The 26,954-nt window shown below is 36.6% G+C and overlaps 1 protein-coding gene and 1 long non-coding RNA gene across 12 annotated transcripts in view; one reads left to right on the forward strand and one right to left on the reverse strand.

The window, feature by feature from the left end:
- The first annotated feature begins 7,915 nt into the window (after positions 1-7,915).
- Positions 7,916-12,559, forward strand: LOC127513126 (uncharacterized). Its single transcript, XR_007930334.1, has 2 exons — positions 7,916-11,415; positions 12,100-12,559. It is a non-coding gene; the product is annotated as an uncharacterized LOC127513126 (long non-coding RNA).
- Positions 12,560-12,602: 43 nt separating this feature from the next.
- Positions 12,603-26,954, reverse strand: part of LOC127513072 (peripheral-type benzodiazepine receptor-associated protein 1) — a 125,717-nt gene continuing 111,365 nt past the window's right edge. For 7 of the 11 annotated variants that reach the window (XM_051894557.1, XM_051894554.1, XM_051894553.1 and 4 more), the window contains 6 exons: positions 25,410-25,478; positions 24,447-24,500; positions 21,898-22,001; positions 21,737-21,808; positions 18,243-18,362; positions 12,603-16,635 (listed from right to left, as the gene is read on the reverse strand). In XM_051894557.1, coding sequence (XP_051750517.1) covers positions 16,405-16,635; positions 18,243-18,362; positions 21,737-21,808; positions 21,898-22,001; positions 24,447-24,500; positions 25,410-25,478 — 650 coding nt within the window. In that variant the 3' untranslated portion in view covers positions 12,603-16,404. Of the gene's footprint in view, positions 16,636-18,012; positions 18,048-18,242; positions 18,363-21,736; positions 21,809-21,897; positions 22,002-24,446; positions 24,501-25,409; positions 25,479-26,954 lie in introns of all 11 variants that reach the window. The other 4 variants (XM_051894564.1, XM_051894560.1, XM_051894561.1 and 1 more) reach the window with 3 other exon arrangements.

Consider the following 26,954-nt stretch of genomic DNA (forward strand, 5'->3'; position numbering starts at 1 on the left):
CCATACTTCACAATGTCACACTTCAGAATGTCTGAATGCTCATTAGATTACGAAAGCAATGTTCATGCAAAACAAGTGTGTGTGATTTGAAATGATAAAACAATAGAAAAAGTCCTACAGCATTTTGAGTGATGTTTTATATATCGAATGCAATGACATTTTGAAGCATGACTTGTGTGAACAAACACATCACTGTACGTGTAACACGAGCAGACAGGAAGTGGCTTGTGCTTAAACTAAAGAAAGGTTCTATTTGGAACTCTCTTTTTTAAAAGAATGTTACATGGTGACATCAGTTTGATAAAGAACTAAATGTCATTTGGAACATCTTTATTATGTGATAAACATGATATACGAGTGTCAGTGAGTGTGATTGGGGTCTGAATGAATTGTGGTCTTTGTAAGAGTGTGATCAGAAACCAAACACGTTAAAAGACCTGCGTCACTGCGTTTATCTCAATGCTTGATCAAGGTCATTAGGAACTAAAACGTAAAGCTGATTCAGAAATGGCATTTCTTTTGAATCATCTTATTAATGTGCCTTATGATTACACAGGTCATTTGCATAGATTTGAGACTGTAAGTGCACACGGATGTAAAAAGCAAAGCAGCTTCTCTTATGCATCTGTTCAGTGACAATATGACACATCTATGTAGATGATTTAGTTTATATGAGTGAGTCTTATGAAACCTGACAAAAAAAAGAAGATACATATACAGTTGAGAAATAAAAAGTGTATCCGAATATAGGGTCTGTGCAGCTCTTAAAGTGACAGCAGCATAATAAACCTGCTGGTGTCTGCGTTTTAATGTTAATAAAACAACAAAGAAAAAAAAAATGCCTCACTGCTCTTAACTAAATACATTTTGTAACTTTTAATAAAGATAAATCTATATTTCATTTTTACAGTGAAGACAGCAGTGTTATTTTACATTTGATTGTTCATTTTCTCTACCTGAAAACAATAACTAGGCCAATAAAAAAAAAAATAAAATTTAACCACAGACTCGACCAGGCCTGTAGAAAAAATCCATATATATAAAATAGGTAAAATATCATAATAATAATCAGAAATGTTTCTTGAGCATCAAATCAGCATATTAGAATGATTTCTGAAGGATCATGTGACACTGAAGACTGGAGTAATGATGCTGAAAATTCAGCTTTGATCACAGGAATAAATTACAGTTTAACATATATTCATATAGAAAAGAGTTATTTTAAATTATAATAATATTTCACATTTTTACTATTTTTACTGTATTTTTAATCAAATAAATGCAGCCACGGTGAGCAGAAGAGACTCCTTTCAAAAACATTAAAAAATCTTACCAATCTAAAACTTTTGAACAGTTGTGTTTACATGTATATAATAGTTAAATATCATGTTCTTGATTGGTTTCATGACATTAAAACAAACCCTAGATGTGTTACTTCACTCAAACCCTGTCAACTATCGTACAACTGCGAACTGATCTCATGTCAGTGCGTTATGCTTCATAATCTGAATCTATACAAATGAAGAAGAGAAAGTTACTTAAATGTAGTAAAGGAAACTCAAGAGTGAAAGTACAACTGACAGAAATAACTGCAGCGCTCTGGAGAACAATGACAGACTGAAATAATGTAAAAGAAATATTTCATTAGGTACTTCAGATCAGAGTTTTGTTTCGTTTTTTTTAGCACTGAAGCAGATCCTTGAGAAGAACTCGAGCATTGAAGGTTCTTTATGGAATTTATGAAGGTTCTTCTTCTATTATTTTAAGAGCTTGTTTAGATTCAAACACATTTGGGCGCGAAAGCAGGTGAATTCGCTTTCCCTACTCAGTTTCAAGTTGTGCTGGTTTTAACCACAGATACATAACAGCAGCTCACTATGTAGGCTGAATGTGTGCACTTCAAAGTGTTTCAGTTTTGCACCCAAGTTTACACCCTAAAACATGGTGCAAAAACACCCACTCACAACCAGTTAACAATTAAAAAAGCAGTCAGTCAGCACACAAGCAAAAAACATCTACACGCAACTCAAATTAACAATATCTTAATATCCAAGTCAGGAAAAAAAAAAATCATATATGCTGGCTGAAGTGCATATGATTGTTTTAAAACGTCTTAATTTAAAAAAGTAACAATCCACCCCAATAGAATGTCATAAGAAACACTATTTCCTCAATCCATCTACTTTATTTATGTTTTATTTGGGAATAAAAATTGCACATATATTCTAGTACTACAACTAAATATTCTAACTGAAACTAGTTCAAGCATGAAAATCCTCATAATACAATCAGACACCTGAAATAAAATGACTTTAAAAAACAAAGGTCCGTGTCTAAGCTTGATTGATAATCAAATGAGAAAGAATCGAAGCTCAGATCCGCATCAGCTTCCTGTTTCAAGCTCAACCGTCGAGTCTCGTGTGCCTCGTCACACTCAGGTTGACCTGATTAACAGCTCACTTTCTAATGCACAAAAAATATTTAAACTCATCTCTACACTGAAAATGTGCTGGAGGATTTCCCTCCAAACAGTTTTCACTCACAAATTGATAGTAAATTTCACAAATAATTACAAAGAAATGGCAAGTAACACATTTACATTAAATGTGAAAGACTGAACTACCACTTTTTTTTTTTTTTGAACTTCAAAATAGTGTTGTTAAAAGTACTGACAAATTTTAAAAATGTGACACTTTAAGTGCTGTTGAGCGGATTCATAAACGTGTTTTATGTATCAGATATGTCTGTTATTGGCTACAATGATCAATGCTTCAAAAACATGTAAATAATCATCAATGACGCTCTTCACCGAGCGCAGGGTTGCCAGGTGTTCACAACAAAACCCGCCCAATTGCTACTCAAAACTAGCCCAATTGCATTTCAGGGGGGTCCCCTGGTAAAAATCTTACTCCGGAGGGTGAAATCCACATTTTTGGCGGGGTTCCCCTGGTAAAAATCGCATTCCAGGAGCTAAATATATCATGTTGTTTAGGGGCGCGTCAACACGAGGACATGAAAAACAACCTGCGGCAACAGTATTAAAGTAGCCCAATTGACCATATATATATGCACCGTTACTTCCTGGTTTTTGTTTAGCCAGCTTGTGCATTTCTGGTGATCTGTAAGCTGTCATTCTGTACTCGCTGTACATCGACACAAAACCATCAATGGTTGACTTTTTAATGTTGTATTCATGTTTTAATGCAGTTATCATTATCACACTTGGCTAATTTGCCAATAAAACAGTTTTATTGATTGCAATAAAGACGAAACTAATGGGAACGTTTGAATAAGAAACGCCGTGTCTGTAATTAGACACAAAACATTTTTTTCAGCACTTTAAATGTTATTTGTAATGTGATGACCGAAAACATTATTTGTTCATCCTTCTGAGATTGCCCTCATTTGTAAAAACAAACATTTCAAAATGTAGAAAATCCAACATTTGATGGAAAACACTTATTTAAAAATAAAAAAGACAATAATTACCACAATAACTGTCAGATGGCGGCAGAGGAGCATTTATTTGTGCATATATTAGCCATTTCCTGTAATAGTTTTTCACTCAGTTTCGCTTTTGAATAAATATAAAACATAAAATCGCTGTTTAAAAATAAATTTTGTCAAGGTGAACGGTGAAGTATGAAATACAACATCTAACTGAAGTGCACAATAAATCTTTAATTGTTGCTTTAATTGATGCTTTTTTTCACACAAAAGTGTGAAAACTGATGGTCGAATTGAATTCAGCCGAGGAGGAACACTGAGGGACGCCTTTATTTATTTATTTATTTATTATGTTGTCTTACGTTTGAATAACTAAATTAATGCTATGCCTGACTATTTAGGTGACTATATTCTGATTATAAACTGAGTATTACACTACTGATGCTCAACATGGCTTATATTAATTGTGTAAGTTCTAAAGAACGTTCCATGCATATAGTCCATTCCGCGTTCCGTGTTCCATGACTACACTGCTCTCACTTTCAAACACTCCCATGCATTGATCATTGTAGCCAATCACAGACATATCTGATGAGTGCGTGAACTCAATGGCCAATCAGAGGTGTTTACGAATCCGCTCAACAGCGTCACATTTTTAAAAATTCAGCGAAAAGAGAAGTCGGTACTTTTCACAACACTACTTCAAAAAATCATAGATTTTTTAGTCCAATGACCAGATCAGGATTGTTTTTTTGTGATGGACAGAATCTTTAATAAATCCATCAAGAGAATAAAATGAGAATTCACTATCAGCTCCTGACATCTGAATCACTTCAGACTGAAATATAACTTATCAAGCCACATTATTAATCACGATGTTACATCATATCCTCCGGTGGGAGGAAACACATACACACACGTTTAAGTTGGTCAATCGCAGGTCGATCATCTCACTGATCTCTGAGTGCTTCAACCACACAAGCTTCAGTTTAAAGTCAGAATGTGTGACCTCACAGGCCGCTTCCTTCAGAAGGACTGTCACTTCTCTATTGACACGTCTGTTAGAGCAGCTGCTGTTGGCCGGTTCCTTATATGTCCATATTTGGAGACGTGTGCACTACTGAGTGCAAATGATTGATTTCAACTACAGTTTGATAAATGTGAGTGAAAAAAAACTCATTACCACAATGTTCTGAGTGGTTTCTTGAGTGAAAAAAGTCCCGCATCCTTGCACTCTGATTTTTAAAGCCTCCATGAAATCAACATGGACGATTCTTGTTTTGTTTTTTTTTTTTTGTTTTTTTTATGGAATATTGCAGTATTTATAATAAATGATTTATCTGTGCACATGTGCCTCATAATCTTGAATCAGAATAACTTCCTCTCCTTCTTGCGATGACATCTCTTCTCTTCTCTGATGATAAAGGCTGGGCAACCTGTCAATCACATGAGATCCACCAATAGCAAACCACAACCATCCAATCAGTTCCACACAGACAAAATCAAGCCCCGCCCTACATTTGTTCTTGTTCCAGAAGCGTTTCACTCGGATATACGGCACAATAGGGAAGAAAAGACAAGTGTAACTTCCGTTTCTTGCCGTCTGTAGGATTTTTCTCGCCTGTTTTCTGGTCCAGCTGGTGCGTCTGATCACTTAGTAAAAGCAACCCTGCAAGGTATTATTTTGCAAATGATATTTTCTGTAAAGCTGTTGTGAAACAAGTTAACAAGTGTTATGCTATTAGACATCCTCTCTCTCTTTCTCACGCACACAGCTCAGGGTCATATTTTGAAACCAGAGGAAGTAACAAACGGTGATGCCATCATTTGCAAAACACTGGTCAGCAGTGGATCTTGAGGGACATTTAAAACAGACGGAGAAAGACAGACATAAGAAAGACACAAAGGAGGAGAGAAGGGGAGGGGAAGCTGTTGCCAAACTAGATAATGTCTATCAGTCCAGACAGAACAGCCTTGCCAGCAGCCAATCAGCTTTCAGGACAAGAACGGGTCACTTCCTGCTCATAGATGGTACATGTTAACCTGTTACATGAGTGACCACAGCTGGAGTTAAACACATTAACTACAAACAAACAAACAAACACACACAACACTGGCTTCAGTAGATATAGTGTACAAACAAAGTGTTTGTGCTTCTTTCTTTACAATAAGTGTGTGTGTGTGTGTGTGTGTATATATATATATATACATACACACACACACACAAAAAAAAAAAAAAACCTTTATAATGGACCCTTCCTGTAACAATGATTTCAAACAGGCAATATACGTATATAAGTATATGTATATAAGTATATAAATATACGTATATAAGTATGTGTATGTGTATGTGTATAAGTATGTGAATGCAAACGCATCAATATCTACCAATGTAGTTTTTTAAAGTGTAACTGATATGCAGATTAACAATAAAAAGTATTTTTTTCTTTTTGATCCATCAGGCTTTAATTGCATATATAATGAAATAATGTGAATATGGAGGAAAAACAGCTCAAACTAAAAATATGCAAAAAATATGCAATTTGATGCAGATATTTACATAGAAAGTAAGAAAATATTCATATTCTGATGCTTGTAATGTAAATCACTGAGATCTTTATAACACTATATCAGACTACTTACATAATATGCATATAAATATCAATATCTGCCAATAATGTCTTAGTAAGATGATATTTAAATGCTTAGTTTTATGATCACAGCTCTGTTTTTTTATAACATATAACGCAATAAATGATGATCGAGAAATTAACAAATAAACCTTCCTCAAAACCTGATGATCATATTTGATACTCATGATTTTAAAAAAAAATGATGGTGCAATAAAAAACCCTGATACATTCGTAAATATCTTCTTTTGTGTTCCACAAAAACATGAGGGAGAATAAATGATGACAGGATGATTATTTTTGGGAGAACCTTTCCTCAAAGTTAGGTAAACTCTTAGTTATAATGCAATGTGTAATGTCACTAAGTTTCATTTACACACACACACACACACACACGCACACACACACAAACACACTCACTGAGGCTGATTCATTAAAAGCAACATGCAACTAATTTTTCTCCAGTAATTTGATGTATTTCAGAGCAAAAATAGATGGTCAAGGAAAAAATAAAAGATTTTATCTGGTGGTAAATTGGTTAATACAAACCAGAGGTGAAAATTGTTTCATAGGTTTTCTTTGTAAGAACTAGCACTAAATAACTAATTAAATAACTATAAAGTTTTAATTTAATATTGACAATTTCACTTTAAAACACCTAAAAACAGGATCAATTTAAACACAAACTGCTGAACGTCTCTACAGACCCACATAATGATGCAGCAGACAGCAGGAAGAGTAAAAGAGCATTGAACCCACCGTCTGTGACGCAATTACACTTCAGAGACCATGAGAAAGTGGCACCAGACAAACTCTCACTCTCCTCTCACTTGGTTAACGTGTTTTCCTCTTTCTCTTCTTTGTATGAGAGGAAAAAGAGAACAATCTTTCATGAATCTACTCAACAAAACACACCAAACATGATGATTCTCTGAATGACTGAACGTGTGTAATTCTTGCTAGATTTCGTGAGCGATTTTAGATTGCATATAAACCTTTTTATATTTGACATTACACTAAATAATCTCAACTCATATTTTTTTGCATTGGCTTTTTTGAGTTTTACTTTGGAGTTTCAATTTTGTCAAATCAAACAAATTTCTGTTTACTAGTTAAATTTCTATTTCCAAAGTGTTAATTAGTGATGCACTGATCATCCTGTGAGTGTTAGTTAGATTCAGTAGTTCAGTGATTCCTCACATCATGTGATCAGATGCACCATTTCCACCTGCTGGACCATAAAACTAGAGGAAAAATCTCACAGACGCACATTGAAGGAGAGAGTTTTGTCACATCTGCCAATGGCTGGTGGTGACTTAAGAAAATTTACCGGCCAAAACTATTTTTTTTTACCAGCCATGAAATGTTTTTGTTAAGGCAGTTTTGAGAAAATTCACAATCCTCTATTTCAATGTCAATGCCACGGCTAAAACTACTAGCTTAAATAATATAATTTTAATAGCCTACATTTTTAAAGACAAGTAATCAGTCAGTAATAAAATAATCAAATCACAAGCAACAGCACAAATAAATATAATACAACACATTTGAACAGGAGAAAGTGCAACACGCAATATGGTGGAATAAGTCCCGCCTTCTAAATAAGAGCCAATCGCCGATTGGTAAAGTCATCGCGTCACTGCAGCGGCCGTTAGAAACTCCGGTGCATTGACGTCACTTTCCCGCCGGAACACGCTCCCTCAGCCGTACTGAGTGGCAAAAGAACTGCTGCATGACTGGATTTAAGAGGGAAAACTGCAAAAACCCGAGTAAAACAAACGATTACACTAAAGATTGGGCTCGAAAGTTTTCCTTATCAAATGTCAAAGAAACATAATCCATGGATATTGACATGCAGCCAGGAATCGTGTTTACTGACATTTATATGTGCCTGATTACGACGTCGGGGAAATACATAAAGCAAATCTGCCTGTGAACGCTTTATAGAACTACAATATAGGTAGGTCTAAATCCGAGTGATCACTTATATCAATGTTATAAATATATATATTGATATATTGAATTGATGAGTTGTCAACACAATATATAACAATACAATAGGGTATGATTTTACCCCAAAATCCAACATTTTGACACAAAACGATAACTGCAAATCCATGTTTCTTTGCCTGGAGTCCAGCTGTTTCTGTGAATTGCAGCGATCCATTTGCTTCTTTTTTCTGTAGCTTTGGTAGTCTGTAAAAATATACCTCAGATTTCTTGTCAAATTTATTTGTACAGTCAATAGCAAAGCTCTTTCCCGTTTTGGATGTGCTTTGTGTGTTTTTCGTGGCATTCACGCTGAAAATCATTGCTGCCACTCAGTCTTTTTGCCACTCAGTGGGCGTAACCGCAGTCATAAAGGTTGACGGTGACGTCACTTGCATACCCTCCCATGCGCATTAGCTTGATCCAGCCTGAAAAATACAGTTTTTTTGTCATGATTCGAGCGTTTAGAAACTAAATTTATGAGACAGTTGTTGTCAGATTTCATTGGTGATTTCAAATATGAAATTTAATCGTAAACTTGGCAAACAGCTTTGGAGAATTTGATGTTTCCCCATTCAAAGAGTTAGGAGCTGTACAACCGAGAGCCGTTTCTAAGATGGCCGCCGAGTGAAATGCGTTGTCTTAAAGGGACTTTGATGTAATACACATGTGCTGGACGTCATCGTTTCCACAGATTCACGTTTTTGTTGTTTATATGTAGACCGCTTTCAAAAACTTGCACTTTGAAACCCGTTTTCAGGCACCCAAAACGCTGCTGTCATGTAAATGAGTGGCCAAAACGCATGAAAAGTTTTATGTTTTTTGTGTAAACGGCCCCTCAGTTGTATCTGACCGCCCCTCCCCTCAGTTACATAATTAAAGCGAAGACAGTCGAGTGCATGAAGTGTCCAACCTTACACTTTTGTTTTTTTCTGGTTAATTAAGTGCATCATCGAGGTATTTAAAGTGCATTTATTTATTTATTTTATTTTTTTTACAATTTGCAGTGTGAACACAACACTTGCACTATTTATACTACAAAACAGTACTTGAATTGGGATGCACCATGGGACTTTCATCAGTAAGCAACAACTTAGTAAACAGTAAACACCAAACATTACTTTCATTATAAAGCACTCAGAAACTTTCTGAAACACTTTGGCAAGCACCTAACACAGGAAATGTCATCTAATTTTGACTTGTTTTTATTTTTATGTCCAAGAGTCAAGATTGTTTGTAGAAACCTCAAACTAGTCAAGTAAAGTCAAGTCACATTTATTTCTACAGCACTTTTATACACTACAGATTGTTTCAAAGCAGATTCAACAATATTAATGTGTGCAAAATTCTTCCATTATGAATCAAATACAGTTTCAGCTGTAAAGCAGCTCTGAAAACACAAGAGTGTCATTATTCAGCTCAGTTTGCTTCAATGCCGATTCAATTCAGTTCATTAACAGTGTGAATGTTGCAAAGTTTGTTAATTATGAAGCAAACTCAACAGCTTTACGGAGAAGACAATAGTGTCATCATTAAGCTCAATTCAATGTGGTTAAAAGCATGTGGTCTGTATTCATAAAAACATACAAAAATAGTTTTAATGTATTAAAACACAACTTAGGCCTTTAAAATAATTTTGCTTAATATTCACTTTTTACATAAAAATATCTTTGATATAACAAAATGTCTCATTTTAAAATAGTATTTATATCTATGAAATATTTAAAATGTATTTTTAATGCTAAAAAAATCCCTTTTCTGAAGGGACAAAGGCATTGAAACGGGCGGGTAAATGTGTCATAGTGAAACCAAACGAGACGCGAGTCAACTTCAGATCACATCTATCTCACCACACCTTTTTCCACTCGGCTTTTTATAATTGTTCAAAAACCATGCGGCTCTGACCTCAAGCACACACACACACACACACACACACACTTAAAAAATCCCCCGGCTCAGCTCTCCACACACCGTCTCGCTGTGTCAGGTTGTCATGGCTGCAAACAGACTTTGAAAGGCTGGTCTGATAAAGCGAGGTGGGGAATTGAAACCTGGCCTGGTGTTCCCTGTATGAAAATAAACGCTCGGGCCTTCAAACTGAAGCAGCTCTACATGAGAAGGAAGCTTCTGCAGTATCTGATGTCCTTGTTCAGATATAAAGAAGAAAGAGAAGAACGCTGTGGTTTTAATGCCACTTTAAACCTGATGTGCATGACAACCGCTAAAAGCGACAGACCAGACCCTCTTAAAACCACAGAGCTCTAAAGATCTGGGTTAAAAATCATTCAGACACATGATTCATCTGAATATATTCTCATTAATCGACTGATCTTGATCTCTGCTTCCTTGCACACAATCATCACAGCATTAAAAGACGCCTTTATCAAATAAATAACAGGCTTTAAGCAAATACATTTGTAGACGGCATGCGTGCATGTCTTTTGCAGGTGTTGCACACAGGAAATAACACGCGCGAGTTGCTCTACGGGTCCTTCCTGTGCCTGATCAGATCACATCTTCATTTCTGCTCTTTTAGTCAACATCTAATTCATTTAAGACCAAATAACGTGAATTCAGATGGTGCATTTTTCAACCTTGGTCAGTCAGACAGAAAGTTTTATATAGTCCTGGCATCATTTCTCCCACTGGCTGATAGTTCACTTCCCTTGATGGGGATTTAAGAGACACTCTTTGGCATTTCCTCTCATGTTGCAACTGTTAAGCAATGGGAGAACAAACCGAAAGAGCTCAGGAGAACAGAAAGCAAGATAAGGCCGAACGCTGACTGAAAAAACCTCTTATCTATGACATGTATATGTTCATTTCAACCATTTTATCCTTAAACATTTGACCCCCCAGTTTTGAAATTTGGTTGCATGCATGAATAGAGGATAAAAGCAGGATATTGGTGTAACATGCATAACTAAAAACAAGTGTTTTACTATTCCCACTATTTAATCATACTAATTGGTATTAACTTAAACTGAGACCCTTAAATGAGTTTTCAGAATTCTGTCTCCCCAAAAGGACACCTGTTAAATAAACGCTGCATTCGCAATCGGTGTATATCTTCAGACGTGAATATGTGTGGACATTAGCATACCGGTGGGCAAGAACCAGCGAATGACAGAAGAGCGTGAGGCACTGACTGTTATGCCTCTTCCTGTGTGGTTGAGCACCACGTGGGTTGGCAGCGAGGTTAAATACGAGCACTTCTCCTGTTTTAGGCCCATTTCTACTTGGGCTGGAGAGGAAGACGCTAAAAAACGCCGGTAAGACCGCTAGAGAAGAACATGGCAAACATGACTACTGATCTACGGATGTAACGGAGCCATAAAAGTTCTGATGGGTAACGTATGGTCATGGCTATACTAGTAAATAGGAAGCGATTTATATTTTACATTTGGACTTTTTTTGTTTCTTCATTACTGTATCACATGATGCATAACTTTTTGTATTAATGCATTTGCACATTTTTAACTTTAATGTTCAGTCATGTTGGATTATCCTGTCAATTTTGGGAATGCAACAAATAGCGAGCTGTATTTCAATATTAATAATGAACTAATAACATGGTGAATTATTTTTAAAAATGTTTCCTTGTTGAGCTAAAATGTTAAAAGCGCACAAAAAAGAAAACATTTTTTTTCTATCATTGCAGTTTCTTTTTTTTAAATACACAAAACATCAGCAAAAATGTGCATTTTGAATATTATCTGTAAGAAAACGCCTTGTTTTGAAGGAAAAAGCTTACTCATGTTGAACAAAATGGCTGCCATGTGATGTGAAGGAAGACATTTGGTTTTGTGACCGCTATCATTTATCAATGACGCATTCTGAAAATGTTTATTTCAAACTACCTGTTTTCAACAGTTGATGTAATTGTGTATAATCTTTAACGCAGTTCAACAAAATGTCTGTTGCAGTATATTTGTTGTAAGTTTGTACTTTGTGCACCAAATAATTTGGTTCAATTGTTTAATTTTGAATGTCACATGTTCAAATAACATTCAATCATACTTCATTTCCCCAGTTTAAAGTTTGTGTAAAGTTTGGGTGGGGTTCACAGGCTGTGGAGAAGTGTGTATGTGTGTGAAGGAGGAGCTTGAGATCAAGCGTTCATCACGACCTCCAGAGGAGACGTGGACACCTGGACACTGGGAAGTACAGTGCAGTCATCCATAAAGTAGAAAGCACTACTAAACCCCTCGCCACAGTGTAGTGTTTCCTACTTTATGGATGAGTGTACTGTTGGCTGCTGGGAAACTTCACGGCGCTCGATGCACAACGATGGGAAAGACAAAAGAGGAAGTCACTTCATTTCGTAAAGCCGCACACGTCTCATAGTGTCAAAACACGTCCACGTGAGGCGGTGGTGCGCTTACAGAAACTGAAGTGATCTTTCTCTGAACGCTGTTGCTGCAAAATTATTGAAAAGATGTGTCTTGTTGTTCAAATGCAAACTTCAATAAAACAGAAACTAATAAATAAAACATGGTTTCGTCTTTTGAGTCCATCATTCACAACAGAAACTCATTTTTATGTGAAAATATACTTTATTTCTGTAAAAAGTCCATATTGCAACAAGTCATTCAAGTAAATCACTACGACGTCCCATAAAGCAAGATGCCCATGTGACTGTCCAAAAAACATTGTTTCGGCATGCACAAAAGAAACTCAAAAAATACTTTACCAAAAGAAGCAATATTTACAGTTGAGTTTCAAAAAAAAAAAAAATGCATTACAAAAATGTACAAAAAACCTCCTCCTCCTCCTGCTAAAGAACAAGAATAGAGTCTCTTTCTCAGTGTATGAAAATATCATACCTCAAATCACAAAAACACACCGACCTCAACACTGCACTGCAACAAAAAATCTGGCTTTCCAGCGCAAATAAACATTTTTAAATCAAGATACATTTACTTGAGAAGCAAAATGACTTGAAAAATGTATCAAAATCTTGTTTTCCCTTTAAATTAAGTTTATTTTTCTGCCCTTATTGGCGGATTAATTTCGACAAGACTTAATATCTTCAGTCATTTAGCTTCTTATGTAATTGCATCTTGATTTAAGAGTGTTTGGATACTTGTACTGGACGTTTTTGCAAACGTGGCCTCCTCCGCGTACTGCAAAACGAACGAACGCAAGGTACGTGCAACTACTACGACACATAAATAGAATAAATAAGGCAGAGTATAGATGGAAAACCATCATGCATGCAGTCATTACAAACACAGCTGTAGTAAACTTGAAGTTAAGACTAAACGAGGTCTTATAAGGCTAGTTTTTATTATGGCCTAGGATACGCCTACTTGCAGTAGCAACGATTACGGTAAGATCTGTGCGTTCCTCAGCGTCGCCGTGGCAGGAATCACAGCATGCGTCTGGATTATAGTGCAGCGAGGGGAAAGTCACCTGACTAAAGTTTATATCAAGGGGCTGTACAGTGCATCACTACCCATAAGATGCTTGTTTAATGCATTATAATTCAGTACAATCAAAAGTAGCATGAAGTAATGCTAAAAACAATGCTTTCTGCCTACACTGCAAAAGTATTTTTGTCTTGTTTTCCAGTACAAATATCTAAGATACACTTACTTAAGCAAAATGACTTCAAATACTATAGTTTTCCAATAAATGTAAAACAAGACAAAATGTCTGCCAATGTGGTAAGAAAAATAAGAGAAAACAAGATTATTTAGCTTCATTTTTATACATTTTTCTAAATATCTTCAGTCATTTTGCTTCTCCAGTAAATGTATCTCAATTTAAGAATGTTTCGATACTTGTACTGGAAGTCAAGACAAATATTTTGCAGCGTATTTGGTATGAGCATTGAGAACGTTTGAAACCTTCACCTACTTCCTGTCTGTGAGGTCGTTTCACCTCTAGCTCCGCCCCTCTAAACGGCTGGCGTTCTGTGATTGGTTGTTAGTTGCTGTGGTTTTTGGCAAGAAGATCAACTGTGTGGTTTGGACAGTCTCGCCTAAAGATGAGCACGAGCTGACTTAAGACGCAAAACTGATGAGCAGTTCGACCTGAGAAATGATTTCACAAGAGCCCTGTAAGACCACAAGACAGTTACATAAAAACAAATGCTAGCATTTCAAACAAACTTCACTAGCATGTTACATTGCAATATGAAGTCAAGAGAGTGTGTGTGTGGTGTTATGCTCACATGCCATGACTTTACAACGCTCCTAAAACGGAGGAAAAGAAAAGAGGAACAAAATAATTACAGCGAGAAAAAGTTAAGACAGAGCTCATGAAGAAAGAAGCCAATGTTTCTGTCTCTCTCTCTCACACACACACACACACACGTTTATACCATATCAGACATCAGTGAATGAATTATTACTGTTATTTGAGTTCCATGTTGGTGAGTTTGAGAAAAGGCGAAGCTGAACTAAAATACAGAGAGTTCATTATGATCAATAAAACCTGTACAGCATCAGAAGCAGAGACGGATCAAAGTAATGTGGTTCAAAATGCCATTTCGGCATGCAAATAACATAAATCATAAAGTTTAAACTGATAATAATGATGTTTTTATAGTCTGAGCTAATGGACATTTTTAATAATAACGCATAATGAAATTCTCATTGATTACATTCAATGAAAATGTCATTTGAACATTAAAAAAACTGAAAATTATGGAAGCTTGTTTCCACCATGAAATAAAAAATAAAAAGGCAATTGCGACTTTTTAATTTCACAATTCTGATTTTTTTTCTCACAATTGTGATATAAAGTCAGAATTTCCTCTTATGAAGTCAGAATTGTGTGATATAAATTCAGAATTTCCTCTTATAAAGTCAGAATTGTGAGTTATAAAGCCAGAATTGCGAGATATAAAGTCAGAATTGCGAGATATAAAGTCAGAATTGTGAGATATAAAGTCAGAATTGTGAGTTATAAAGTCAGAATTGCGAGTTATAAAGCCAGAATTGCGAGATATAAAGTCAGAATTGCGAGATATAAAGTCAGAATTGCGAGTTATAAAGTCAGAATTGCGAGATATACCCCCCCCAGTTTCACAGATGAGACTTAAGCTAGTCCTAGACTAAAATGCATGTTTGAGCTGTTTGAACTGAAAGTAACTTGTACTGACATATCTTAAAATATATCAGTGCCATTGTTCTGTCTCAGGATGTACACCAGTGATGTTTTTTCTAGGGCACGTTTATAAAAGCTACTTAAATACCCTAATTGAACTAAGGCCTAATCCTGGCTTAGGCTAAGCCCTGTCTGTGAAACCGGGCCCTAAAGTCAGAATTGCGAGATATAAAGTCAGAATCTTGTCTTATAAAGTCAGAATTACGAGAATATATCTCACAATTCTGACTTTATAAGACGAAATTCTGACTTTATAACTCGCAATTCTGACTTTATATTTCAATTCTGACTTTATATCTCGCAATTCTGACTTTATATGATGAAATTCAGACTTTATATCTCGCAATTCTGACTTTATATCTCAATTCTGACTTTAAAAGAGGAAATTCTGACTTTATAACTCACAATTCTAAGAAACGTCAGAATCGTGAGATAAAAAGTTGCAATTACCTTTATTTTTTTATTTGGTGGTGGAAACAAGCTTCCATAGAAAATCGCACAAAAGTGTGTAGAATATAATAAAATATTCTCAGTAGAATAATCTGAAACTGCAGTGGATTCAACAGCAAGTGTGATATACTATCAAACATATGTGAAGCTTTCGGCCTCGTCTGTGATCATTCATATTTTCTCCAGTAAAAATAACTGGAATAATATGCAAAGATTTGATTTGAGTCAGAATCACTTACTGGTTTAAATAACCGGTTTGTATCAACGCCACATCTTCTAGTCTTAACCGGTAAACATCAACAACATAAAACAGATAAAGGGACACAGTTCTGCAGTCTTGGACCCTACTTGTAGTGCAAAATATTTCTGTAGTGACTATTTTTTTTTTTGTCACTCTCCATTTTATTTTCCAAAATTCTTGGAATAAACATCACTTCATATCTCCTCATAAGTGTGCTTTGCCTTTCAGTGGACGATGCTTGATTGTTATTTCATGTCTAGATGCTGTTATTAAAGTTTGTGGGTTCTAGTCACAGCTTTAATGGGCTCAACTGCTGAAACTCCCTTATTCACATGAGTATTGCAATTATTTGCTTTTCAAAAAGAAGAAACAGTCTGACAAGCGAAAGCGCTGGTAAATTTGCATCATGGCGAAAAATTAGAGAATGAGAATGATTCTCCTATTGTTCAATCACACCAGACACACTCAAACTGACACGACACATGAGAAAAAGTGCAATCTGCAGATCCTTCCCGCTCACAGCTCGCTGCGCTACTCCTTCTTGCTGGAGCCCAGCTTTCTGAAGAGCTTCCTGCCCTTGGAGAAGAAACCTTTCTTCTTTTTCTCGGGCAGAGAGGCGTCGGGGAACGGAGGGGTCGCCGGTGGAGAGGAGCTCTGGGTCGGTTTCTGCTCAGGGTTCGGTTCTGGCTGAGCTGGTGGATCCGGTTCTGGCTGAGAGGAGCTCATGGGATCGAGATGCTCGGAAGATTCTGTCTGGCTCACCTGGCAGACAAAAGACAAAGCCAATTACATTGAGTTCAATGAAATAAAAAATCAAATCAAATGTGTATACTATATATATATATATATATATATATATATATATATAAAAAAAATAAAACAAAATATAAACAATAAAATAAAAAAAATAAAAAAGTGTTTTAAATGTACGTAAAATAAAAATTTGAAGTTTCTGGAAAGATCTTATTAAACAAGTCCTTAAGAGAGCTGAAAGAGTTAACTTTCTACCAATTACATAAGAGTTGTATAAAATAAAAAATAAAACAAAAAAAAAATAAATAAATAAAATAAAACAAAACAAAACAATTATAAAAAAATAAAATTAAAACATAAAAAAATAAATACCTAAATAAAATAAAATAAAATAAAATAAAATAAAATAGTGTTTTAAATGTACGTATGATGAAAATTTGAAGTTTCTGGAAAGATCTTATTAAACAAGTCCTTAAGAGAGCTGAAAGAGTTAACTTTCTACCAATTACATAAGAGTTGTATAAAATAAAATAAAATAAAATGATAAAGTAAAACTGTAAAATAAAATGATAAAATAAAATTAAAATTAAAATAAAGTTAAATAAAAAAAAATCTAAAATAATTAAATGTAAATGAAAATTGGTACATTTTTTCTGGTAAGATCTTATTAAAAAAGTCCTTAAAAGAGCTCTGATGTAAAACCATTGCCTACATGAGATATTGTGGGGATCGAAAGTAGAAACAGAAAAATACAGCACCAGATCCGACAGACATCTGACATTTGACATGATCTTAAAAATGCTTCAGCTTAAAGCACAAAACAATCTCATGGGACCATGACAGGAAGAGTCAAGAAATGAACATGAGGCTAGTACAGCTTAAAAAAAAAAAAAAAAGAAAAATCTTCAGCCACTTTCTTCTGTAGAACACAAAAGATATTTTGAAGAATGTCGGGGTCCAAATCAGGGTTATTACTGTTAATGAGAACTCAAATTATTACATTATTTTTTGTGACAAAAGCACATAAAAAAAACTGCTAAAACAAACTAAAATTTAAGGAAGAGAGTTTGGAATGATGTGCAGTTTTTTCCCCAATGCAATATTTGATCACTACAAACATTATAATATTTTGTTTGTTTGTTTTTCTGAGCTAGACAACTTGAAAAACACTTAAACTTCTTTTGTGTTCCAAAGAAGAGAGTCACTCATATGGGTTTGGGATAAAAAGGAGGATGAGTAAATGATGAAGTGTCATTGGTTCAGGTGAACTAACCCATAAACCTTTGGGTATGGACTGCAGAATATCTTCAGACTCTGGTGTCTGTTTTAGAGCAGTATTTAGGAAAGGAGACACTAGAGAGTGTTTCAGATCTTTGAAAGACTTACGGTCACTGTTTAAAGTGAACACCTCTCCTGTGCTTCTGAAAACCATGCAAAAATAAAAACAAACACAAAGAGATAAAACACACATAAGACGACATGCAGAACAAAAGACAGCTGGAGAAACTAACGCTGTTGATCAATGAAACAGTTACAATATGAACAAACGGTGATGGACAGAACAGAATGGAAAACACATGCAATGATTAATGGTAACGCATGCAGTAAGCACACACCTGTGAATCTCTGCGGCTCTCCGTCACCGTGTGCTCCGTGCGTCCGGAGTCCTCTTCCGTCTCCGGAAAAGCCTGCAGGAAGTTGGAAGGCGCGAGGCCTTTGTGTCCATTGAGGTCCCCCTGAAAACACCAACAAACACTCATCATGCAGCACTGACGAATGGACAAGAAGGCAGGGTCTTGAGCGCGAGACGCGGTGCAACGGTCAGATGTCCATCGAGCGCATTTACATAGAAAAACAATTTAATGAACTTAATGTAAACCACTCTGACAGAGCTTTATGATTGGCCCAAAGCAGACATCTTACATCAGAGCGTCAGACCTCGGACGCACTCATACCGGAAACCGTCATTCTTTGTTCACACACAGCATCATACTGGAAATTTACTGGAAATGCTACAACTTCTCATACTGGGGTGCGTTTCACAAAAGCATCGTTAGCCAACTAACATCGCAAGTTCTGTCGTTACTAACATAGTTTAACGATTTGGTGTTTCCCGAAACCATCGTACAAACGAAACATTCGCAAACTACATCGCAAACTGGTGTGGTTGGAACGACAGCTCTTGAGCTGTGGTTAGAAGTACAGTTTCTCGTTTTTATGACGTGGACTTAATAAATCTTTATCTTGAGCAAAATAAGCAAGCTGACATTAAAGGGTTAGTTCACCCAAAAATGAAAATTCTGTCATTAATTACTCACCCTCATGTCGTTCCACACCTGTAAGACCTTCGTTCTTCTTCAGAACACAAATTAAGATATTTTTGATAAAATCCGATGGCTCAGTGAGATAATTAACACTTTCAGATGCCCAGAAATCTACTAAAGACATATTTAAATCAGTTCATGTGACTACAGTGGTTCAACCTTAATATTATAAAGCCACGAGAATACTTTTTGTGCGCCAAAAAAACTAAATAATGACTTTATTCAACAATATCTAGTGATGGACGATTTCAAAACACTGCTTCATGAAGCTTCGAAGCTTTACGAATCTATTGTTTCGAATCAGTGGTTCGGAGCGTGTATCAAACTGCCAAAGTCACATGATTTCAGTAAACGAAGCTTCGTTATATCATAAGTGTTTAAAAATTTCAATGGTTCACCACTGGGGGGCGTGACTTTGGTAGTTTGATACACGCTCCGAACCACTGATTCGAAACAACAGATTTGTAAAGCTTCATGAAGCAGTGTTTTGAAATCGCCCATCACTAGATATTGTCGAATAAAGTCGTTATTTAGTTTTTTTGGTGCACAAAAAGTATTCTCATCACAAAAATATGAAGAGTTTGGTTCCAAAACGCTATAACTCCATTTTGATTAATTTGAGTAAAAATGTGTTTCCTTTACCAAGAAAGTGGCAAGATGAAAACCACTATTTTCTGTTTCAAACTTTCACATAGCATCTTTTGGTTATAAAAACATTAAAAATTCAAATCTACATTTTGATTTTAAAAGATTTATTATAAAAACGGATTATTTTCCCCCCAAAATGCAATAAATCCATGACACGTTTTTTTTCAAAATGCAATTAATCCATCAATATAAAAGTTATTTTTCATATTGAAAATACACAACAAAGTAAGTTGATTCACATTTATGACAGCCTCTGAACTTTGCCAATACTAATATTATATACAGGCATTTTACTAAAAATACATTCAGTCATTGCTCCCAAAATGATTTCAACGAGTCATCTTGTAAATGTTATAAATTAATTATGTCTCTGTTTGTCATTACCGATTAAAGAGTATCTGGCGCCACCACACGATTAAAATATACACATTTACCGAGTACATTGGTATTAAAAACGGCTTTTAAAAACTGTTCATGATTCAGTTTTGGGGACAGTGACAGAAGTTTGATGCTGTCGTGGAACAAGCAACAGCCGGCATTTTTCCTCCTCCCGACTCGAGTGCCTCTTCTTCTTAATCTCCTCATGTAAATGATTACATTTCGATGACTTGCGTTTCTTCCCCACCGCAGAAACCACCACAGGTTCATCAATGCCGTCAAAATTATTCATTTTTCTGTTTTTGTTGATCACAAAGTACAAAGCAGGAAAGGAAAACTAGGATGCCGGGTGTATTCAGAGCGCCACCATTACTGTTTACAGTGTGTGGAATGGTGCGCTGTGATTGGTTGAGCGGATTTATCGCGTTCTGCAGAGAAAAGAGACTGGCGTTTCTCGCATTTTGGAAAGAAAGGGAGAAAACATAACAGAATAACACGACGGATATCGCATTTTGCGCAAAATTAATAAATGACTTTTCAATACCGACCAGATACAATACAGATTTTGGCGGAAACTCAATTTTTTTTAAAAATGCCATTTATCGAGTTTTGGAACCAAACTCTTCATATCTTAATTTGTGTTCTGAAGATGAATGAAGGTCTTACGGGTGTAGAATGACATGAGGGTGAGTAATTAATGACAGAATTTTCATTTTTGGGTGAACTAACCCTTTAAGTACAATGTATATCTTTTATTTCGAATATATACAAATGTCATTTACATATTTTAGTTTGTCAAGAGATTTTAAGCATCGTTTTTGAAGAGTACGCAAGAACGAGCCTATGATTGAATCTGGAAATAAAGCAAAATAACTGAGAAATATGAGTAGTCCTCAGATGCCATGTCCGTAATTTATAGCATAAATCTAGCATTAATTCGATCTCAAATGGATTCATTTAAAGAAGTTATTACTCCACCACCTGATATCATTAACCAGCGTGGCTGAAGGACAGGTTTGCGACAATACGGTTTCGGGAAACAGTCGTGACTAGCTAGTTTATTCGCTCAACGATGCATCGTACTGTGGTAGTGAAGCAGCGAGTTACATCGTTGTATGGGAAATGCACCCCTGGTAAATTGACAGAACCAATTTACCAGTATTTTTGAAACAGCCCTGTTCACACATGATGTCTTAACGGTAATTTACCTGTAAAGACTGTATGTGTGAAATGAGTATTAGTTAATTGACATGTAGGTGCAATATTACTTATAGTCAACAGAATGACTAAAGAGTACCATCAAAATAAAGTGTAACCAGCTTTTTTTGTTGCTGTTTGGATGTAGTAAGAAAACATCTGGTCATGTTTGCATTTTCTTCTGTCACGGGCTAAAATTATGACCTTGAACTCAGGTCACGCATGTAAAAAATAAGGTCACATGTAAAATTTAATAGATAACAGTAAGCTGGTTCAGAGGAAGATAGGAATCTGTCTTTGTGGTAGTTTTTCTGCTGATTAAGGGATAATACGAGAATTCTTCACCTTACAAATGGCTGTTGAAAGCAAAAATGCTATGAAATGTATCATAATCATATTTTGTGAGAAAGTGCTAGAACAAAACAGCCACTATTTTTAGAATCAGCACCCTAAAATTAGTAAGAAACAAGTATTGGATTTCATTCAGCAAATGTGATGCAGGGCGATGTTATGAATATACTAGAAAGACAGAGAACAAAAACACTGACGGAGAAGAAACTCACATAGTAGAAGCCATCATCGTCCATGTCACCGAACACATAGATGATGTCGCCCGCACTGAAGGTCAGCTCAGCCTGGAGTTGTTGAGAAATGATTGAACATTAGACTCACTTCAGTCAGCACAGACTCTTTTTACTAATATAAGAAATAGTAAAGACGTCACCTCTATGTCTGCATTAGGGGAGCTTTCTCTCGGGTCGTAATCAAAGATGGCCACCATCCTGCGGGGTCTAGAGCTTCCCATCGGGGCGGCGGAGCGGCTCAGGTCTGCGAGTCAAACAAACCACATCTCAATTAATGTTTTCAAAGATCGGGAAATTAATCAGGACCATCTTTGATCCACTTAGGCCTATGATGCTTCTGGGAAATGAAGCCCAAGTCCATAAGTGAATCTATCACAATAGTTTCTTTTGAACTTATATGTTTATTACATTATATTGTATATGCATTAACTGCTATTTTTCTCTTATATATATATATATATATATATATATATATATATATATATATATATATATACACACACACACACACACACACACTGAAGAAAATTATAAACGCAACACTATTGTTTTTGCCCTCATTTTTCATGAGCTGAACTCAAAGATCTAAGACTTTTTCTATGTACACAAAAGGCCTATTTCTCTCAAATATTGTTCACAAATCTGTCTAAATCTGTGTTAGTGAGCACTTCTCCTTTGCCGAGATAATCCATCCACCTCACAGGTGTGGCATATCAAGATGCTGATTAGACAGCATGATTATTGCACAGGTGTGCCTTAGGCTGGCCACAATAAAAGGCCACTCTAAAATGTGCAGTTTTACTGTATTGGGGGGGTCCGAAAACCAGTCAGTATCTGGTGTGAGCACCATTTGCCTCACGCAGTGCAACACATCTCCTTCACATAGAGTTGATCAGGTTGTTGATTGTGGCCTGTGGGATGTTGGTCCACTCCTCTTCAATGGCTGTGCGAAGTTACTGGATATTGGCAGGAACTGGAACACGCTGTCGTATACGCCGATCCAGAGCATCCCAAACATGCTCAATGGGTGACATGTCCGGTGAGTATGCTGGCCATGCAAGAACTGGGATGTTTTCAGCTTCCAGGAATTGTGTACAGATCCTTGCAACATGGGACCGTGCATTATCATGCTGCAACATGAGGTGATGGTCGTGGATGAATGGCACAACAATGGGCCTCAGGATCTCGTCACGGTATCTCTGTGCATTCAAAATGCCATCAATAAAATGCACCTGTGTTCGTTGCCCATACCATAACCCCACCGCCACCATGGGCCACTCGATCCACAACGTTGACATCAGCAAACCGCTCACCCACACGCTGTCTGCCATCTGCCCTGTACAGTGAAAACCGGGATTCATCCGTGAAGAGAACACCTCTCCACAGTGCCAGACGCCATCGAATGTGAGCATTTGCCCACTCAAGTCGGTTACGACGACGAACTGCAGTCAGGTCGAGACCCCGATGAGGACGACGAGCATGCATATGAGCTTCCCTGAGACGGTTTCTGACAGTTTGTGCAGAAATTCTTTGGTTATGCAAACCGATTGTTGCAGCAGCTGTCCGGGTGGCTGGTCTCAGACGATCTTGGAGGTGAAGATGCTGGATGTGGAGGTCCTGGGCTGGTGCGGTTACACGTGGTCTGCGGTTGTGAGGCCGGTTGGATGTACTGCCAAATTCTCTGAAACGCCTTTGGAGACGGCTTATGGTAGGGAAATGAACTTTCAATTCACGGGCGACAGCTCTGGTGGACATTCCTGCAGTCAGCATGCCAATTGAACGCTCCCTCAAAACTTGTGACATCTGTGGCATTGTGCTGTGATAAAACTGCACATTTTAGAGTGGCCTTTTATTGTGGCCAGCCTAAGGCACACCTGTGCAATAATCATGCTGTCTAATCAGCATCTTGATATGCCACACCTGTGAGGTGGATGGATTATCTCGGCAAAGGAGAAGTGCTCACTAACACAGATTTAGACAGATTTATGAACAATATTTGAGAGAAATAGGCCTTTTGTGTACATAGAAAAAGTCTTAGATCTTTGAGCAAAAACAAGTGTGTTGCGTTTATAATTTTGTTCAGTGTATATATATATATATATATATATCTATAGTGCATTATTTACATGGTAAATATGTTGATATTTTGTTGATTTGACTTTATAATTAATAGTCATGATTGCTCGGATTGAGAATTTCATTTAACTGATTTAATTAAAATATGTGTTACACTGTAATTACATGGGTAGAAAAATCTGCCCAAATTGCCCATTATTAAAAAAGTGCATTTCTGATAATGCAATAAACTTTCAACTGATATGAAAACTTGTGTATATATATTTCTGGCCTTGCAAAACTTCTGATATCTACTGCTTAATAATAATAATAAGACAGAAAAGAACAAAAAGGAAGGCACTTATGACAGAAATCACATGCAGGTCACAAAGTGAACCAAATCAGCCATGATGCACAGAAGCACAACTGTCAAACGAGAAACTGAAAGATAATTAGTGGTTAGAACAGTGTTGGATGGATCTCCATGGTGAAAGCATGCAGCGCTGCATCATCCGAGAGCACATTAATATGCAATTAAATTGTCACACACATGCGGCTGGAAAACATCCGAGGAGGAAAACATGATGAAGAAGAGAAAGAGAGAGAAACAGGACGGGACAGAACGATTTCAAACCTTGACTGGAGGAGTCTATAGCAGACGTGTCCTCCCACACCGCAGCAGACTCCACTGGAGGAGGACAGAAGTGGGGGAGGAGGGAAGGGTTAGACACGATCTGATTGGCTGCCTGACCTTGAATGACATTTGGAATCATGGGGAAAAAGACTAATCAAACTAAATAAAACCAAACTAAATGAGTCACAGCGCTTTGAGGTTATGAGTGCAGCATTCATGAGCCACAAACACACACTTCAGTGAGAGATGGTGAGTTGACCAAAGGGGGTTGAGAGTGAAAGAACTACTTTAAAGGAATTATCCCATGTGTACTACAAGTTAAGCTTGACAACATTTTTGGCATTATATTACAGTATATATATATATATATATATATATATATATATATATATATATATATATATATATATATACACACACAGCTGAAGCACTTATAATGGAATGCCGTAAACATTATAGATGCTCACCACAGATTATTGTGATAGAATCAATTACTGACTGGGTCACATTTCCCAAAAGCATCGTAAACCTCAGACAGCATTGGTGCCAGTGGTTTCTACGATCTACTTAGACTTGTGAAGCTTAGAAAATGCAGACCTGGTCTGTGAACATGAAGCCTGAATTCACATCATAGCATTTGCATGGCATTGCATACATGAGCAGAAAAGTTATTGCAATTTGATGCACCGTTTTCATTTCAATAACATGCACTGAACCATGCAGAGTAAGACCAGGAATATTTGTTTGGAAAATAACTAAAAGGTTCATTTTGATTTCATGCTGACTGTGGTCTAAAAATAAAACTAGAGACATTAAGAATATCTAATGCTCGTATCCCCCTTTGGTCAAAGTTCCTGATGCAGAAGCAGAAAGTTGTTCGGAAACAACAAGGAAATTCAGCAAACCAAATGCAGGTGAAATCTGGGAGGGGTGAAGGAGGAGACAGCGAGCGCTGACACACACCTTTCTTGGAGCGTCTAGGTTTCGGCGGTGCAGCGGTGCGGCGTGGAAGCGGTGCATGTAAGCGGGCGTCTTTATGAAATTTAAACAGGATACGAGGGAAAAAAAAGACAAGTAGGCAGACAAGAATGAATGAGAAGCCAAAAGAAAAGCGAAACAAGAACCAAGCTGAAAACAAGAGATTAAAGGGTTAGTTCACCCAAACATGAAAATTCTGTCATTTTCACACCCTCATGTCATTCCAAACCCACAAGTCGTTCATCTTCAAAACACAAATCAAGATATTTTAATGAAATCTGAAAGATTTTTGTCCCTCCATTGACAGTCTACGCAACTACCACTTTGATGCTTCAAAAAGTTTATAAAGAGATCGTAAAACTAATCCATATGAATTGAGCGGTTTAGTCTAAACTTTCTGCAGAGACTCAATCGCTTTATATGATGAACAGATTGAATTTAGGCTTTTACTCACATATAAATATCGATCAGCGAACATAAACAGAAGCTCAACTAAACCTGCTTAATGAGCAAGAACAAACCTCACTGGTTCTTGATGAAGCTGAAACGTGCTGCGTAACACGAGAATGAACCTCATTGTGAGTTGATGAATGTTTATATGTGAATAAAAGCCTAAATTCAATCTGTTCATCATATAAAGAGACTAAATGGCTCAATTAATATGGATTAGTTTTACGACCTCTTTATGAAACATCAAAGCGGCAGTGGTGTGGACTGTCAATGGAGGGACAGAAATCTTCAATTGTGTTTTGAAGTCTTACTGGTTTGTAATGACATGAGGGTGAGTAAATGATGACAGAATTTTCATTATTGGGTGAACTAACACCTTTAAACACAGAATAAGCATTAGCATCAGCAATGAGGCGCCACAGTGAGAAAGAAAGGGCTGAACCGCCACTGCAGCAAAGCATTCTGGGAGAGACGATCCACGCTGTTGCTCTTTGAACTGCTCGGACAGTAACCACAAAAACACACACATTACAACGACAGGACTTTGGCACTTTTGTAAAAATGGCAAAGCTTTGTGATCTGAAATGAAACCGAGACTGTGAAACATGAACCAAATTGAAATCAAGAACAGATTCACGAAATGCAGTGGAATTCTAGAAATGTCCCATTCTCAGTCAGCCAGTAAAAAATTTCCAAAAATGAGATAAAGTCAGTAGTATTCGGCTGGTCATGTGATATCGACATTGAAATCTACAGACTCAAACAGATACAATAAAATAAACACAAATGTGTATTTAGGATGTTTTGTTTCCACTAGTCTGAAAGAAGTCAAGGTATGAAAGCCACATAGCCCAAAATCTCAAAATTGATCACTGCATGACAAAAAAAAACATGGTTTTGCTTATAGTTTCTTGCCTTAAACAAGAGAAAAAAAATACCGCATGCACCCTTTATGAAGTACTTAGAAGTACCACTTATCCACTGCTAACACTTTAAGAACTTAAATTCAACGGAAACCAAAGTTCCTAAAAGCTGTTAGCTTGAAGCCTATTTTAAAGCTTTACAAGCGTGATTCTAGAT

This window comes from Ctenopharyngodon idella, chromosome 5, assembly GCF_019924925.1.
Source record: "Ctenopharyngodon idella isolate HZGC_01 chromosome 5, HZGC01, whole genome shotgun sequence".
NCBI lineage: Eukaryota > Metazoa > Chordata > Actinopteri > Cypriniformes > Xenocyprididae > Ctenopharyngodon > Ctenopharyngodon idella.